Consider the following 15,106-nt stretch of genomic DNA (forward strand, 5'->3'; position numbering starts at 1 on the left):
TCCTGGAATACCAACTTCCCTAAACTATTGCAGCGGTGTTTTCTGTAATCTATCATGTGCAGTGCTCAAACTAGCACATTTACATGAGATTAAAATGTTGTTTTTCATGTTCTTTTTTTAATTTTGTAAATGTATTGAAATTAACTTTTTTTCACTAGGGAATTTTTGTGGCCATGTTTTTCAAATTTCTACTAGATTTCTAGGTCTGTCTGACTTTTCAAATTGTTACTTTATTTGCTCAACACCTTATCCTGTTATGGAGAACATTTTATTCTGCTGTTTTTTGGTTTGAAATTAAAATTCAGGGTTTTTTGTCCTTTGGGTTTTGTTGAGGTTTTTTTCAGTATTGCTGAAGTGGTTTGGAAAAAGGATAAGGCATACCACAGGTGATATCCTAAGCCATTTCTACTGGAATTTGTGCATAGATAAAAGGAGAGCATACAGGTAGATTGTGGTGCATTTCCTCCTGAAAACAAATAGTTTGTATCAATAGCAGGCTCATATCATCCAGTTGGTCTAATGAAATTGAATCTAAATCAACTAGACTTCGGCGGGATACAGAACATTATTATCTCCAAGTTGTTAACACATTCATTGATGCAATTCTAGATTTATGGCCTGTCACTGTAACCTAATGCATCATTATACAATCTAAATAGTATTTTGAATGAAAAAAGGGTGGAAGTCTGAGAAATATCTGAGATAGAATAACTACTAATTTTATTATAAAAAATGTTTTATGTACTGGTAATATGGCCAGAAAAATTAAAAAGACATGAAATGGATCAATTTTATATTTGCAAGTTATTTAATTGGCGTTATCACATTTTACACAAATACATAGATTCATGGTAGAAAATGTAAAACTAAACACAATAATAAGATAACCTTTCAGCAGCTTGATTCCAGAGGAGACATAGAGACTTCTGTGGAACAATCCGACTTCCTTCAGCATAAATACGATAGATGACTTCACTATTATCTTTCAAAGGTTGTGAACTCTGACCCTTCAAGCTCATTGAAAAAACCTGAAACAATATGTACAATGTAAAGATATATTTAAAATTAAGATTCAACACAGCGCTCATTTTAATCAGAGACAACCATGAAACACTTATTATGTTTTGAGCAATATCTAGATTAAAACTAATTCTTGCAAAAAAAAATTGCATTATCTTCAAACCTTGTTCTTCAGGGTAAGTTCTTTATCTCTAGTTAGGAACCACTGCTGACTGCTGTATTCTGTGAACTGTACAGATTCACAGTTCTCTTCTTGGGGAGATGTTAATACTACAGAGACCTCTAGAAGATGTTCAGGGACTTGAATAGAATCTCCATCTTTTCCATTAAATCTATGTCCATTGATTTGCTGAGGAAACCAGTTGTGAGCCATTATTGCAATATATGGGCAGCTGTCAAGGATATTTTTGCCTCTGTGGAAATGGAAAAGCAATAAGGCTGGTAAGTGGGACCAAGCTTCACTATTCATCACGTAACGACTCTAAAATGTATTCGTAATTCGTTAGTGCTTTATTAATTCATAATTTTTAGACTTGTGATATTTAATTGGCACACTGTTTCAGTTTCTGTCAGAAAAAAAAAAGGGCTGAATTTTTTACATATATCAGCGTCTTCATTTCTTCTCTGGGATTTGCTCCTTATGACCTGCAACTAAAACCTTTTCATAGTGAATTAGCTTATCAAAACACTCATTGTTACAACTTGGTGTACAACTGAGTCTAAAAAACAGGGGAAGCATTAAAACGGATGATGTTGCATTATTTTTTTTTCCCAACAGATGATGCAAAACGCATGGAATAAAGAATTTAACTTTTAAGTTCTAAACACTGAACACACATTCCACTACCAGCTATTTAATAGATCCCCAATGGGGAAACAAAGTGTTTAAAACCATCTGTCTCATAAAAAAGAATAATCGCTTTCTCAGTCACCTATTTCTCCCGCCCATTAGCTTGATGAGGCTATTATGCTCTTGGAGACAAAACTAGCAATTTAAAACTATGAGTAGCTTTAAACATTTTAATACACTGTTCAAGTGAGCAAAACCAAGAACATACAAATTACAAGATGCCAGTAGAAAGTTTGGGTTGCTAACTTTCATCTAAGGCTTAGAACACAGCTCTGCTTCATACAATCACATATTATTTTATTAGCAAGAATAATGCATACTTTTCCAGGCAATATTTGAGCTAGAGGTGCATCAATACATACCAGATCTCCTGACTCATATTCCCACATCTACCCCATACCAAAGTAACAGTTATGTGTTACACCCAATCCTAAAAAGCACTATATATACTGGCAATGTGACACAGTGCTTTGTAAGATCGTGACACTGTAACAACATATTCATATATGGGTAACATACTAGATAGCAGATAAGTCCCTCTTCTGAAAATATAATTTAGATTTTCTATATTGGTAAATTGTCATGTATTTACAAAACATGCTATGAATTCAAGCTTACTAACCTTTCTCCTGGTGATCCACACTTTATCCCAGTCAACAGAGAAAAAGCAAACTGCTCAGTCACCTCAGCAAGCAGGCTATATCCTTGTGTGTCCTTGCGTTTTGGGCTAGCCAGAGCACAGAGTATCTCATAGAATAGACTTCTACTTTCATCAGTGAGTAACAGTTCTTCACCTACACCTGCAACCTAATGAGAGGAGAAGAAATCAAACAACATTTTACACAAAGGAATCTCCTTGTAACATTTCCTCATGTTCAATAGTTTAGTGATACCCTCTCTGTGATTCCAATATTCAAACTGAAAGTTCAGAATATTTGTCCCAAACTCATATAGGAGTTTCCAAGGCATAAGACACAGTCTGTCAAAACTACATAAAGATATGCTTACTGGGGGATTTGATTATTAAAGAAAGGATGTGGCATTTTTCATTCTTCCACAAACCAAAGATTGTTGAGCCCTAGAAGTTTTTAAATTATTTTCTCCATTTTCTGTGTGGCAACAATCAAAAATGAATGAGTTTGTTATAATGCGTTGTATCTAGATATTTAGAAATTTTCCAGCTTCTATGCATCATTCCAAGAGTCCAGAAGAGACAGAATGCCATAAAACTAATTCATAATTTTCATAGAAATTAGAGCAATGCTTAAGCACTCAGCTATCCTGAGAACCCAATTCCCTAAGCTACTGGAGGAAAAAAGACTGATGCTTGGTTTGACTACAGTAGACTCCAGCTGGCCCAGGTACGATTTGCTTGTGTGTTGACTGCAGTCTGCTGTAAAGATAGGAGCAGGGATTGTGCCAGGCCTAAAAGCAACAAAGGTGTGACCCAAGAGTCAAGAAAACATAATAAGCTCTATGAAACTGCAGTACCAAAAGGAAAATTGCACAGTAGAAAATCTAGAGCTACAAGTATGTATGCAAAATTAATACTAGTTGCTCATTTCAACATATTTGATTTCTGATTTCTTGCCACCTCCTAACTAGTAGCAGACAAACCCCTTCCTTGATTGTGGGACTTCACAATTTCCACTTTTGCAGCCTGTGCTTCTGAGTCACTGCTGTGGATGTGATCTGCATATATATATATATATATATATATATATATATATATATATATATATATATATATATATATATATATATATATATGTATATGTGTATATATATATGTATATGTGTATATATATGTGTGTGTGTGTGTGCCTTGTTGTGTTATTATACTCTAATTAATGTCATTAGTCATTTAAGAACAAACAGGAAGTGTTTACCTTATCTATTATATGCACCACAGCAGTAAGTTGCTCTTCTGTAGTTTCTGTAGCCACTTTGACATTCAGATTCTGAAGGATTCTGTGTAAAATGGTGTCATCAAGAGGCTGATGCAGTTGATCAATCAGTCCCCAAACTGGCAAGGAGTCCAAATCTGAGACAATGGTGATGTTAGAAATACCATACACATCATCTATCCTGGCACCGCCTGTGGGATTAGAAAGTACAACCTGGAAACGTTTAGGAAATGGGTTTAAAGATCCTGTCTTTGGAGTCAGGGTCACATCCAGGAATGCATTTCTCTGTCCATATTCAAAAGTCAATAAACCTTCAGACCTGGCAAAATCTTGTCCTGCCACAGCTGGAGATATGAAGGTCCGTCCAATAGGTTCAGGTTTTTGTAGTTCCTTAAAACAAACCAAAAGAGTTTTAGGCAACATTATGATAGATGTAATTGTTCAAAACCACCTGCTGTAGAACATACTTTAAGTGGGTAAAAACAAAATGTGTAAAAAATAAGTCCTCCTTCAAAAAGTAGCTATGAGTGATGAAAACATTACATTTAAAATAATTATCTCCCTGAATTAGTAATCAATCAAACCTAGGAAAAGAATTATATATTGTCAATAGTAAAAAGGGTCTCTTTCTTTTCCAGAACAAAAACCAGGAAACTCTTCTGTGTGAATAAATGCTACAGAAATGTTAGCACATGTGTGAATTCCAGAATGGTTGATGTATGATTATGACTGCAGCACAAAATCCCTCACTTTAGGGTAGAGAAAAGCACTACAAATACATAGAAAACTAAATAAAAGTAAAGCAAAAGTTTTGGATATCTGTGTCCAAATTAATATCAATTCATGGTATTTTCAGTCCCAGAATACATACTTAAAGATGAATAATCCATTTAATGCAAAGCAAAGCAAATGCTATATAATACATATATTCAGTAATGCTACATGGCCTTATTTCCTTGTGAAGCAACACTGGTTTTACCTTCCATGAGATTTGCAGTTACTGTTTCATTCTTCAAAGTCTTATTCTTTTTGTCACTTGCCATAGCCTTGACATTACATCTGGTTATATAATAAACTTTCTTTAAGAGGAAACTAACATCCTGAGCTATTATTCAACTGTATTATTTCTTCCAAAGTATATATTAATTTAATAAGGGCACCTTGTATATTTACTCCTAAGTAAAGGTCTCCTACTGAATAAAATGAGGATTTTTATTAGTGAAATACTAGACCCCTTTTGAAAATATTTAGCTTTTATTAGTAGAGCTTATTTATGGAATAAATCAGACATTTTCTGAGCTCATTAGAGAACCTGGTAAGTCAATGCAGCCTGTAACTGTTCAAAATTGCACTAGAAATTATCACATCACCTGTGGAAATTCCAGGGGAGAAGTTTCCTTTTGTTTATCCCTTCCCACTAGGAAATGGAAATAAGCAGAAATAAAAGCACTAGTAACAAGAACAATGTCTAAGAAACCTTTGTAGGTTGAGATAAACATAAGTTTATTGCCTTCCTGTCTGCTGTGGCCTCTTATTTTAAAGCACATAATAATACCAATGCTTTAGTATTTGGCCATGCACCCTCAAAACCTAAAAAATGTCTAAAGAAGGTTGGTTATAAAAATTACAAATGGATAAGAGATTGCTCACTATATTTTAGCTTAAATATACACTGGACAGTAGTAATTTCTTTTCCATTTAACAGCTAAATTATCGTGAATTCTTAGGTTGAATAAATGTGAAATTTGTTACCATACAATCTCATTGAAACTCTGGCCAATTACTATATAATAAATGGATGGAAATACAATGTAAACCTATATAGTTAAAACAGATATGCATTGAATATAACAACAGAATGCTGAACCTTTTATTATAAAGGGTAAGTTTATAATAACTCACCCCCAAAACAATTATTTTAGGCATAAATTCAAAGCTGATCAGGCTAACTACTACTAATGATGGTAAACTTGAAAGAGTATCTCTTGTAACCTGTGCCCTGATGCTGGATTCACACATACTAAGGAAGTGGCAGGAATCATGTTTTTGCAATCTGCTAAAGGAGAAACTTCATCAGCTGCAATAATAGTGAGTGAGGTGTGCATTTAAGAGAAAAACATGTCAACAGCTAGAAGAGTCTTGTGCTTCAGATGTAAACATCTCAAAAATTGTTGGATTATGGGTTTTTTTTACATAAAGGGCATAATCCAACAAAAAAATAATGGGAATGATAAAATTTACTTTACCTCATGCTATTTTTGACAAGAAGAACATTTTTTTTGTTTAGTACTCCAAGAATATTGAATAAAATTTGAATAATTCCTCTCTCTTTTCCTATATATGTGCTGGTACTAATAATAAATTTGTTCCCTAACAGATCAAGTGTCCTTCTATCTGGATGTTGTAAATATAACTATAAGGATAAAAACTTAATTTCAGATGAAAAAGCCTCAAAAATTGAAGGCTCACAAGAGCCTTAGAACAAAGAAAAAAATATATTAGGTGCCTGGCTGACCATAATCTTTGAGGCCACTGAAAGATATTGCTAAAAAAAATATTCTTGACAATGCAATAAGAAAAAGTTCTTTTAATAATGGAAAAACAAAGAATCTAGTCTCAGCAAATGTTTGACAGTTTCCTGAAAAAAATGCTAATCACAGTGATATATACTTTAAAGAATGATCAAATATTTAATTTATTATTATTTAATTAATTTCAATTATAAAAAGAATAATAAAATCCATGATTTTATGAATGGTTTGGGTTGAAAAGGATCTTAAAGATCATCTGGTTCCAAAGCCCCTGCAGTGGACAGGGACAACTGTCACCAGACCAGGTTGCTCAGAGCTCCACTGAACCTGACCTTGAACACCTACAGAGATGTGGCATCCACAGCTTCTCTTGCCAGCGCCTCACCACCCTCACAGTAAAGAATTTCTTCCTGATATTTAATCTAAACCTACTGACTCTCAGTTTTAAGCCATTCCCTCTTGTCACTACATGCCCTTGCCAAAAGTCCCGCTCCAACTTTCAGATAGGCTTCCTTTAGGACACTAGAAGGCTGCAATTGGGTCAGCACAAAGCTGCCTCTTCTCTCGGCTGAACAATCCCAATTCTCTCAGCATTCCTCAGAGCAGAGGTGCTCCATTCCTCTGATGAACTGAGTGGCCTCCTCTGGTCTTGCTCCAACAGCTCCATGTCCTTCCTGTGCTGAGGACCCCAGAGCTGGAGGCAGCTCTGCAGGTGGGGTCTCACCAGAGCAGGGCAGAGGGGCAGAATCTCCTCCCTCCAAAGCTGCCCACAGGGCTTTGGATGCAGCCCAGGACGCATTTGGCTTTCTGGGCTGCAAGTGCCCATGGCTGGCTCATGTCCAGCCCCTCACCAGCACCCCCATGTCCTTCAGGGCAGGGCAGCTCTCAATTTGTTCATCCCCCAGCCTGTACTGGGGGCTGCTCTGGCCCAGGTGCAGCACTTTGCACTTGGTCTTGTTAAAACTCATGAGATTCCAAGGGCCACTTCTTGAGCCTGTCCTGGTGCGTCTGGATGGCATCCCATCCTTCAGGAGCGTCAACCACACCCCTCAGCTTGGTGTCTTCTACAAATTTGCTAAGGGTGCACCCGACCCCTTTGTCTATGCCATTAATGAAGGCAGTAAATAACACTGGTCCCAATACAGATCCCTGAGGGACACCACTTGTGTGTGAGACAGTCTGAGGCATTGACTACGGCCCTCTGGATGTGACCATCCAACCACTTTGTTATCCATCAAATAACAGTCCATTCAAATCCAACATAAAATCCATCTCTCTCCAATTTAGAGAGTAGGATCTTGTGAGTTATGTGTCAAAGGCTTTATGGAAGTCCAGACAAATGACATCTGTAACCCTTCCCTTGTACTCCGATGTAGTCATCCCATCAGAGAAGTCCACTAGGTTGGTCAGATTTGCCCTTGGTGAAGCTGTGCTGGCTCTCTCCAAGCTCCTCCCTGTCCTCCACATGCCTTAGCAGAGCTCCTGGGAGGATCTGTTCCATGATCTTCCCAGGCACAAAGGGGAGGCCAACAGGTTGATAGTTCCCAGGGTCTTCCTTTCTACTCTTCCCTTTTTAAAGATGGATATAGTAATACCCCTTTTCCAGTCACCAGGGATTTCACCTGATTGTCAAGACTTTCCAAGTAATAAGGGATACGATATTGGCAACAACATCAACCAATTCCCTCAACCAATTCCAACCAATTCTGGGATGCATCTCTTTGGGTCCCACAGAGCTGTGAACATTCAATTTCCTCATATGGTCACGAACCTGACCCATTTTCCCATACTGTGGGAGGGAATTGCTCCCCCATGCCCCATTCTGCTGTCCACCTATTTCAAAGGTGTAGGAAAAAAGGTTGCCAGAGAAGACTGGCAAAAAAAGTGTTGAGTCCATCAGCCTTTTGTTAGTCTGTTGCTACCAGCTTCCCAGCATTGTTTACCAGGGGCAAACACCTTCTTTGACCTTCTCTTTCTAGTTAACATACCTTTCTGGTTAACAAGCCCTTCCCGTTATTTTTTGTATCCCTTGCCAGGTTCACTTCCAGCTTTACCCTGGCCTTCCCTACACATTTGCAGTCTATCTCTAGTCTCTTTCCAGCCCACCTGTCCTTGTTTCAACTGCTTGTGCCTTTGTTTCTTTCTCTCTAGTTTGACCAGCAGGTTCTGACTCAGCAATGCTAGTCTCCTGCCTTCATTGCCTGATTTCTTGCTCCTGGGGATTGCTAGCTGCTGTGTTCTGTGGAAGACTTTCTTGAAGATCGGTCAGATCTCTTCCACTCCTGAGAGGGCAGTCTCTCAGGGGAACACTCTCACTATCTCCCTGAAGAGCTGGAAGTCTGTGCTTTCCTAAAGGTCAGAAAAAGATATAAAAATAAATTAAATAAGAATAAGTCTTACCTGCGTACTGTAGGTAACCATTGTGGTTACTGATGTACTAGAATCTCTAAGAACTTGCAGACTGATTAAAGCTGTCTTCTTATAAGCAACAGCAAATCGAGATCCCACAGCAAAATAAACTAAACCATGAGGAGCATCACTTTCCAGGATAGTTATGAAAGCAAATCTGGCACTGTTGTTCAAAGCAGCTCCTGTGCTTACATCATACAGCTCAACAAAAATATAAGTTTCAAATTCTGGAACCTGTAAGGGAGTGATGATTTTCATATCATTATAAGACCTACTAATAACTTTCAGCTTTAAATAAATGTTTATATATTACTTTGTATGCACAGTGGATAACTTTAATAACGCTACACAAGCACGCTTCCTGAAATGTGCAATAAGTACAGTAAAATATATCATAAAAACAATACTGCAATGAACATCACTCTGTCAGACACAATTATTAAATCCCAGATTTTCACACAGAACTTGATGCATTAAAGTAGCTGTTTAAACAGTGCAGGCATAGTGACTGTAAATTTGACATAAATGACAGTACCCTCCAAGAGTGCCATATTCCAGATTATAGATTTACATAGACGTACAACTTCTGAAGAATTTGCTCTTTCATTTTCTTTTTACCTTATAAAAAGGCATTCCTACTCCCTTTTGGAAATACTGCACAGAATTAAGTATGCAATTTTGAAAATGCAATTAATTTGTATAATAACTTCCCTGTATTTAAGTACTGAACTCAGTTAAAGTTCTGAAAAACATTTTATATACAACTTAAGCATTAGACACTAGTATGTCCATGCATCTTTTTACAAGAAATTAAAAACTCAGTAGATTTGCACACTTAATTTATTTAAAATCTCAGAGCTTAGACAATACTATTTGATAGACTTTTGTGATGTTTCACATATAGAGAAATATTTCACTCTGAAAATACAGGCTGTGGAACTTTGTTTCCTTGTTGAAAATAAGGTAGCAGTGTTAAGTTTACAATATGATGTTCTGCCTTGTCTTTTATTTTATACCTACAGAACAAATGTAACATTTAAAAATAGACATCCAAATTTTAAAATTCTAAAAATTCCATTCTAAAATTCCAAAAATAATTGGAAAGATGTTACTTGTACCTACTACATGCACTTGTCAAGTAGCAAACTTAAAAAAAAAAGGAAAAAAACTTATTTCTTTACACGAAAATAGTATTATGAAAAAATGGCAATCATTGGAGCAATTTTTTTTTCTTTTTACAATTTTTTAAATTGAATTTCTATAGTCAAGTTTTGGCATTGGTAGAACAACAGGGGGGCTCCTGTGAAAAGCTGCCAGAAGTTCTCCCCAGCTGCCACAAGTTCTGTCTGGCAGAGCCCACGCCAGACAGCTCCAAGATGGGCGTGACACTGGCTACAGCTGAGCCAATCAGAACACCCCTATGACAACATATTTAAGAAGTAAGAAACCTGTTCTTACGCAAATATAATTGTGGCCAGAGTAGAGCAGGGTGACAACACCTAAGAGGACCAACTCTGCAGACACCAAGGTCTGTGTGGGGGAGAAGGAGGGGGAGAAAGTTCTTCAGGTGGGATTCCCCTGCAGTCCATGGGGAAGCAGCTGGGCCCCTGCAGCCCATGGACATCCATGAGCATGCAAAGATCCACCTGCAGCCCATGGAGGAGCCCAATACTGGAGCAGAGGAATGCCTGAGAGGAGGTTATGACCCCATGGGTGGTCCACACTTGAGCAGGTAGCTGGCAGGGACCTGCAGACCCATGGAGAAAGGAGCCCACACTGGAGCAGGCTTCCTGGTAGGACTTGTGGCCGTGTGGGGATACACGCTGGAGCAGCCTGCCCTTGAAAGACGGCACCCAATGGAAGGATGACCACACTCCAGCGGTTTATGGAGAACTGCTGCCTGTGGTATGGACTAATGTTGGAGAAGCTTCCCATTGGAGCAACCCCATGGTGAAGCAGGGGAAAGACTCCTCTTCCTGAGCAGTGGCAGGAACAATGTGTGATGAAATAAGCATAACCCCCATTTGCAACTCCATTTGCTGCTGGAGGGGAGGAGGTAGAACTGGAAGGAGGGAGGGGAGGAAGGAAGGTGTTTTAAGGTTTCTGATTATCCTGCTCTGGTATTGTTAGCAAAAAATTCATTTAGTATCTCTAATTTGAGCCTATTTTGCCCATGATGGTGTTTGGTGAGTGATCTCTCCTGGTCCTTGTCTCAACTCATAAATGCATTACTATATTTTCTCTCCCCTGCCCAGCTGCGAAGGGAGTGACAGAGAAGCTTTGGTGGGTGCCTGGCATCCAGCCAGGGCCAACCCATTACATAAAAAAGCTTTGTGTTTCAACTCTGAATTCTTTGAAATCCTACTTTAATTCTAGGATTTTTAGCTAATAAACTCAGTACTGCTGAGGAAGTAAAACTTATGAAAGCTAGAATGTATCCTACAAAAATGTAAAGCACTTATTAAATGTATTTGCTATATCATAATTTTTTAATACATTTACTGATTTACAAGCTAACTTATGAAAGAAGAACCGTAAGAAGAATTAGGAAATATTTGGAGGGATAAATAGTATATGTTTTCAATTAAATTGTTAAGTGGTTCTCTAAATGAAATATTCTTGACTAATGACAGGCACAATTATACTGGAATGAATATTGAGCTTTAACGTTCTAGTAGCACTTGCTGCGATGGCACAGGCTTGTGCTTCATGTGTCACAACTGCATATCTCTGCAGCTTGTGCACTGCTGTAATTAAATACACATATCACTTCTTTGGTCTAAAGAGGTTCATAATCTCAGTCTACCCAGCAGGGCAGCCTGTGCCCTATACACCTATTCATTGGCTCTGTGATGAAAAGATAACATCTGAAGATGGAGAATGAAAGTGGCTCTCTTAGTGAAATAAGGGAATGCATCCTATCTCCTAAATAGGAAATCCCTATTTCCCACATATAGCACGTTGCAATATTTTCTAGAACTGAGTCAGAAGAAAATATGGAAATCTTCCCATCTATTGATTTTCCACTGCCCAGACCTCAGCTTTGCTACTAGCTTTGCCACAGTCTTGACAGGAAAGTCTCACAGATATGTATGCCTGGCAGAAAGATTTTTGAATGTAGAATCTGAAGAAAGAATAGAAATGAAAGCAAGCTTTGATATAGAAGAAAAGAATTGCTGCGCCAGTCTTATTGGATAACTAAGAAGGCAAAGGGTATGTTAGTTAGAAAGGGTTTTTATGGCTTAGAGCAAAGGATAAACTGACCTCAAACAAGAAGATATTTTTACCAAGCAGAAAGATAGCACAGGCAAACAAGTCTGCTGATGTTGCAAGTAGAAAAAATGTCTCAGAATTTTCCACTGCAAGAAAACTGAAAAACACCTTCTAGCTTAAACTGTAATGTACTAACTTTTAGTGATTGGAGAATAGTAACATGAATATGGTAATTATAGAAGTTATGATATACTATGGGTAAAAATTAAGGTATAGATTGGTTCTTCTGTATTAAGATGCTCAGCAAAGAAAAGTATATAATACATTGTAACCAAAACTAAAGGGTCTTCAGGCTTGTCTGCAGCTGGAGCTGACAGCTGTAGGCACAGGCTCTGTCGCCCATGACCCTGGACTACTATAACGTACTGGATGTAATAAACTGCATTATGAAGAGCCACCTGGAGTCCCACATACCTCATTATGGCTCTTACACCTGGGTGCTAGGATATTTTCTTAGAAAAATTTAAAACTCTCCAACTTAAAATAATGGCAAACATTATTCCTTCCTTTCTTAAGGGCTTACTCTAACCCCTAGGTATTCACACTAAAATATTTTTTCCTTCTCTTTTCAATAAAAATAACTGAATACTGTGTTTTGTGTTAATACAATCATGTCTGTATTTTAGAGTGCCAGCTGAGTCTCACAAGGCTGTCAGACTTAGACAAATGCAATTTAATGGATGATGGCTCCTAAATTGAACTTCACTATTCAAAAGGCAGATGTGAACAGAGACAGATTTTTAGACACTCAGAAATTCTTATGCAGTTTTTATGAGTTTCCAGAGATCACTGTGCTAGATTTAGGAATATAAAATTACACAAAAGTTAGACTCAAAGGTTTTTTTGTGCAATGAGATCTTACTTACAGAATGTTTTCCATCAACTACCTTAAGAAATGCTCTGGTAGATGAAAATCTTCCTGTATGAAGGATGAGAGTTTATGATCGAATATTTCATTGAAACAACTCCACTATTTTCCTTACTGTTTTTTAGAAACCTAAGAACTGTACTTTACTCTTCAAACTAAATACTTATCTCCTTCCCAAATTTTTACCAGTAATAATGGAGTCAGTAGAAGACTATAAATAAACATGTTCCAGAGAAGTCAAGCAGATATCAAGTTACTATCTTCAAACTAAGTATTAGTTCCTCTGGATCAGAGGAGTTTTTTCATCTTGACAAATTGCAATTCAGTGCTGTACATGAAGAGTAATAATTACTTACATGATCAGGTTTTATTTCAATAGAGATGTTGCATATTGTTTGACCTGTCACACAGGTTGTGGTTCCCAGCACAGATACAAGTTCATTCTCCAAGTTCACGCCGTCCTTCAGAAGCACAACAGCTGTTTTATTAAAGGTCACACGCCAGAAAATTGTCACATCTTCAAAAGCCCTATAAGCAAAAAAGAAGATTATGGATGTACTGAAGGAGAGCACAACAGATTTAGGAGACATAAACCATAGATATAACATACGTTTTATATTATTCAAAACTTATCCTTATGGAATAAACTGCTTTACAATGAAAAAAATAGCTCTTTTTATTTAAATTTCTGCCTCTAATATCCATTTAGATTATTTTTAAAAAGTAACAGAAGAAGAAAATAAAAGCAATTATGGGAACCCAGATTCTTCTTAATTTTTGTTTCAGATAACATGAAATCATCTGAATAAGAGACACTTGGAAAGCAGGGATGTGCCCAACTACTTTCATCGATACTGTAGTAACCATCGGCTTGGAAAGCCAGGTAGACTTAGTCTTTCCTGTAAGTACAAGGAACTTACCATACTTGAGCATATTTATTTAAAGTACACACAAATGTACAATATATATATGTGCTAATTAGGAAAAAAGTGAAGACAGAAGCACACTGACATATAACTTCTTAATTGCTCCTTGCAGTATTCATAGCTACTTACATTATACAGAGAGGTGAGAATTGGAGTTACACCTTTAGCAGTGCAAATACATTACCTTAAGCAAAACCTTCACATTTGCTGACTCACAGTATAAAATGGTAAGCATTGAGTTTTTTCCTGTTTCTGCTTTATACCAAGTAAGTGACAGACCTAATTATATTCACAGCTTAAATGCCCCGTTGCCAAAATCTGTGAAGCTATTAAAGGAGCTGAAAGGGAAACATTATAAAACTCTGTGAGGAAAACCTCCTCCACTAACAGTAGCTCCTGTGATTCAAGATAACATATTACAGAGTGTAGGAAGAGCCCTGGAATCCACTGTTGCCTGCACCTGTTTGGTTGCCGTGCCACAGTCAGCAACACCTCTCTGTTTTCTGAGTCTTCATCAAGTATCAGGCCACTTTGTACTTCTGGAATGAATCCCAAAATGCCATTCTGGAGATCACTTCCTGTGTAAGAAGTAGTCCATGAAAGTAAAAAAGCCAGAAAGTTAAGCTGAGAGTAAATTATACTTTTAACATGCACAACTGTTAAAACTCCAGTCAGGTATCAAAAGCATGCTATAAAGTACTATTTCAGGACACCTCTAGTCTCTTAATATTTCTATTCTTAACTTACACTCTAGATTTTTAAATTTAGAATTTAGAGTTTCTAAATTTTATTTTAATCACTAGAATAATAACAACTGTTTTTGGAAGTAAATTCCTTATGAGAGTCCTGGCACCATTTTTGCATGTAAGCTTGTATTTTCAGCAGCATTCAACAAACTGACTGAATTCTGTGTCCCTTGACTTCAAGAGACTAAGTGTTACAGCAATCTCAAGAACAATCTCAAAAGCCTTGCTTATAATGCCCTTATGAGATACTCGCTCCAGCTATGTTTATCATAAACCTTAAAACATTGTGTCAGAACAGAAATGGGTCTCAACAAATAAAGCAGGTAATGTGGTAAAGATGGGCTTCTGGTGATGTAACTTAAGGTTTCTTATTCATCCTATCCATGATGTGGTTGAACCCACCCATTTTCATAGATTATTACATCATCTTTTCTCTTGCATCTTTATTCTACATGTAGAACTTGTGAGCTGCAAAACACTACATTTTTCTGAGGAGAATGCAAGTAACTTCAGAAAAACAGCAGCAGAAGATAAAAATTCCCAGCGTTAATGAGGGGAAACTAATATCTTCACAGT

General features: G+C 37.2%; 1 protein-coding gene across 1 annotated transcript in view; it reads right to left on the bottom strand.

Moving 5' to 3' along the window:
* ADGRV1 (adhesion G protein-coupled receptor V1) overlaps positions 1–15,106 on the bottom strand; it is a 302,349-nt gene that overhangs the window by 148,786 nt on the left and 138,457 nt on the right. The window contains exons 77-83 of the mRNA XM_030969486.1: positions 14,245–14,362; positions 13,215–13,386; positions 8,709–8,951; positions 3,760–4,167; positions 2,493–2,677; positions 1,184–1,433; positions 889–1,028 (exon numbers count right to left, since the gene is read on the bottom strand). Of these exons, the coding sequence (XP_030825346.1) occupies positions 889–1,028; positions 1,184–1,433; positions 2,493–2,677; positions 3,760–4,167; positions 8,709–8,951; positions 13,215–13,386; positions 14,245–14,362 (1,516 nt within the window). The remainder of the gene's footprint in view (positions 1–888; positions 1,029–1,183; positions 1,434–2,492; positions 2,678–3,759; positions 4,168–8,708; positions 8,952–13,214; positions 13,387–14,244; positions 14,363–15,106) is intronic.

The sequence above is a fragment of the Camarhynchus parvulus genome, chromosome Z, assembly GCF_901933205.1.
Source record: "Camarhynchus parvulus chromosome Z, STF_HiC, whole genome shotgun sequence".
NCBI lineage: Eukaryota > Metazoa > Chordata > Aves > Passeriformes > Thraupidae > Camarhynchus > Camarhynchus parvulus.